The 3,854-nt window shown below is 63.8% G+C and overlaps 1 protein-coding gene across 1 annotated transcript; it reads left to right on the top strand.

Annotated features, from left to right (window-relative positions):
• Positions 1 to 1,123: 1,123 nt before the first annotated feature.
• LOC131822466 (testis-specific Y-encoded protein 3-like) lies at positions 1,124 to 2,933 on the top strand (the record flags this gene model as incomplete). The annotated part of the gene is made up of 3 exons (XM_059158783.1): positions 1,124 to 1,201; positions 2,594 to 2,671; positions 2,832 to 2,933. Coding segments are annotated over exons 1-3 (258 nt in total), but the record flags the coding sequence as incomplete, so codon positions are not given.
• Positions 2,934 to 3,854: the final 921 nt, after the last annotated feature.

Here is a 3,854-nt window from a genome sequence, read left to right on the forward strand (position 1 = left end):
AACCACAGGACAGTGATGTGGCTCAGTTGGAGCACCAGCTGATGCCCCCAGGGCTTTTCCCCCATTCTGCTGAGAAGGTGCGCGGGAGGCGTTCGGGGCAGACTCGGGATTCAGCTGCTGGATTTCAATTGCGGGTGACAGGCGAGGGGTCCTGGATGGACTGATGAGAAAGGGGTGAGTGGCCCTGTGATAACCGGGGCACTTGTGGGGAAGGCCTGAGATGTGTCTCCGAAAAAAACGAGAGAGGGGTTGAGAGGCGCGGAAGCCACCGCGGTGGCGGGCAAGGGCAAGCTTCCTGGCTGGCTCTGGGGCCTGCAGGGACAAGGCTGGTGGTAACCAAGCCCCCTGCCCCATAGCTGGTTAGACCTCGGAGCAACCAGCGTTCTGCACAGGGATCGGAGTCTGTATCCCTCCCGGGCCGCATGCGTGACTCCCCGCGAGCACGCCATGTCCGCTGTCTCAGCCCCGGATGCACGGAGGCCCTGTGCACATGGGTGCCCCAGACCCGTGCACTTGGATAAGAGGCTGCTGCCCAACATGGTTCCCGGGTGTCAGAGCTGAACCTGCCGGTACCACTCCATCGCCTGCCCTACACAGCTGCCTGGGTTCAGGGCTAAGGCCACATGGAGAGGGAGTCGAGGTCCGGGGAAGGCGGAGCTGCCTCAGAATCCGGGACCACCTTGGTCCCAGACGGGGGCGGTGAGGAGGCGGCTGCCCTCAGGGAGACTGGCTCCTGCGGGCACGCGGGGGCGCTTCTGGCCCTGGAGGCTGCCGGGCTAGTGGCCGAGGCTTTGCAAGAAGCTGAGGCCCCGTGTGGCCCAGAGGAGGCCAGCGCTGGGCAAGTGTTGGTGCTTGTGGTGCAGGATATAGTGGGGGAGGTGGAGGTGCTGGCCGTGGAAGACGAGGAGTTGCTGGCGGTGGAAGACGAGGAGGTGCTGGCGGTGGAAGACGAGGAGGTGGCGCAAGCAGAGCGGGTCGAGATGCCGAAGGAGCTGTCGCAGACAGAGCCGGTGCCGTGGCGCGACACAGCCGGGGCCGCTCTTGCCGCGCTGCAGGTGGTTCAGGATCGCTCCGCTCTGTGGATGTCCAAGCCATCAGGGCCTACCTGCGGCTCAAGCGCAGGATGAATCAGAAGCGGAGTGGTCACCTGGCTCGAAGGAGGGCCATCATCCAGGACATCCCTGGCTTCTGGGCATGCGCCGTATCCTTCCTTCATCGCTCCGGCTGGGTTTTGGCCCCTGGGGAGGACAGTGGGAGCAGGGCAGCAGGGAGCAGAGCCTGAGCCTGAGCCAGGGGCTAGAGAACGGCGAAGCTGAGCCTGGCTCCCCCAACCATGGCCCCCACCCCTCCAGTAATGGGCACCTGCCAGCAGTAGGCCACTGGGCAAGCAGGGGGCGAAAAGCCCTGAGCCCTGGGCCTACCCTTCTACTGCACTGCCTAGGGGGCCGGGGTCCAGCAGTGGGTGGTCCGGGAGGAGTTGGGTGCTGGGAGTTCGCGTTGGCAGGAAAGCCAGAGGCTGACCCTGTGGAGTCCTCTGTGAGTGGAAGCTCCGCGCCAGTGCTTTGGGGCTGCAGCACCCCCACACGCCTCTGCGGTCCCGGAACCCGTGTCAACACTCTGGACTCCTAGTGAAGCCCAGCCCACTTGGCTCAGAGCACATGTTGGAAGGAAAGGATTTGGGGGTAAATGGGGCAGATGGAGAGGCTGCCCGCCTCATTCCGTGTCCTTCAAACCGTGTATCGTTTCCGAGTTCCTGGAGACCTAGGGTTCTGTGCTGCGCTTGCACTCATTGGGAGTCAGTCAGCAGGCTGCCTGATTTCAGCGGGCCCCGGGACCCTGGACACGGTGCCCCGGGTGCTACCAACTCTGTCTCCACAGGCCCTCCTGAAGCCGGCCGAGGCCCCTGGCCCAGGTGTTCCCAGACACGTTTCCTCCCTCCCTGCCTCTCCCTCTCCATGTCCCCCACCCGCGCTCGCTCGCTCGCTCGCTCTCTCTCTGTCTCTCTCTCTCAACCCTCCCAGCCCTCCGTCTATGTCTGTCGTCAGGGTTTGGGTGTCTCTGTCTCTCTGTCTCCTTCCTCCCGCCGTACCCCTTTCCTCCCTTTGTGGCTGACTCTGCCAGGCCCTTGCTCGAGACCCTGGGTGTGCAGCCATGCTGCAAGCGAGCGGAGCAGCCCCCTTGTGGGCACAGAAGGTCCCTCAAGGGCCCAGGGCCTCGGGTGAGCACACAAGCAAACGGGGCCGTGAGGGGGACCGAGACCATCCAAACATCCAGAGTGGTGACTGACTGCCTCCTGGCCCAGCCGAGCACGGGCACAGGCCAGAGAGGACGTAGGCAGGGAGAGCGGACGGGCTCTTGACCTTGCCCTCCTGGGCCCCGGGAGCCTCAGCCCTGTTGATCCTCCAAGCCCTGCGATGCCCCAGGGCAGAGCATGGGTGACGAAAGGGCAAGCGCTGGGGAGGTTGGGACGGGGAAGTGCCTGCTGTTTCTGCACAGGCCGCCTTCCGTCCCTGGCTCTCAGTCGGGAAGGGCCGGGGCGTTCCTGGTTCTCTTCCCGGCGCCCTTGACGTCGAGGCTCCTTGACCCAAGGCAGATCCTGAATCACCCCCAGTTATCAGCTGTGATAGGTGACCAGGACACAGACATGCTCAGCTACATGACCAATTTAGAGGTTAGCCCTGGAGCCTGAGGCCAGCGGTGGTGCCTTGGGAGTGGGGGTGGAGCTGGAGTGGGTGCGTTTGAGTTGCTGAGAGTTGCGGTCAGTCAGTCACGCAGAACACCTAGGGTCAACGACCCCTCCCCCTCCCCCTTCTCTTGCTTTCCTGCGGCAGGTGGAGGAACTGGGTCGTCCCAAGTACCGCTGCAGGTTGATGTTTTACTTTGGGAGCAACCCCTACTTCCACAACGACGTGATCGTTAAGGAGTATCACCTTAGCATCGGCGGTAGGTGTGGGCTTGAGGTGCAGAGGAGCTGGCGGAGGGCTTCCCGGCATGAGGGCCCGGGGGTGGAAAGGGAAGAGTGTGGGGTCCTCGGGCAGTGCAGGGATTTGGCACAGGAAGGGGGACAGGTCGTCGGTTGAGAGCGAGAGCTGGCGTGGGTCCTAGGCCTCGGAGAGCCTCCCTTAAGTTTCCTCATCCCGCAGGATATCGGGAGACTCGTTGCACTCCAGTCCAGTGGTTCTGGGATTATGAACGTGGTGCTGCCAGCCGCAGGCGAGACCCCAGCGGCCTGAACTTCTTCAACTGGTTGTGTGACCCCAGCTGCCCAGGGTCCAACAGGATCGCCGGGGTGAGGCCCCTGCGCCTTCGTCAGCAGCGCAGATGCTGGAGTCCCGACTGCTGGGCAACGGGGTCGGGGGCCCCGTGCTCAGCTCACCTTTTGTCCCCTACCAGATCATCATCGAGGACCTGTGGCCCAATCCGTTGCAGTACTACCCGAGGCTGGAAGGCGGCGCCTGGGAATGAGCTGAGAGGACGACCTGTCGGTGAGGAGCCAGGAGGGCTGGGTCCAGAGCCCTGTGGGCAGGGGTGCCAGGGGACAGTCAATTTAGTGGCGGGGAAACTGAGGCTCAGAGGAGCTTGGACCCATGGAGCAGGGGGCAGGGTGGGAAGTGAGCCTGCGGGAACTCAGAGCGCACACACAGGGCCGAGGATGGGTCTAGTCCGGCAGGTTCATGCCTGCCATGCTGTCCTTCGGAAAACCCCTGGCCAATCCGGACAAGCAAGGCTCCCCCAGCCCATTTTCCTGAAGTGTCTCCCATGGCTGTCGGCCTCTGTCTCGGTCCTCCTGCCGCTCGTTCGGTTGGCGATGGCCTGCCTGTCTTTGGGAGTCGGGCTCCTTGTCCCAGCCCACT

Source organism: Mustela lutreola, chromosome Y, assembly GCF_030435805.1.
Source record: "Mustela lutreola isolate mMusLut2 chromosome Y, mMusLut2.pri, whole genome shotgun sequence".
In the NCBI taxonomy this organism is placed as follows: Eukaryota; Metazoa; Chordata; class Mammalia; order Carnivora; family Mustelidae; genus Mustela; species Mustela lutreola.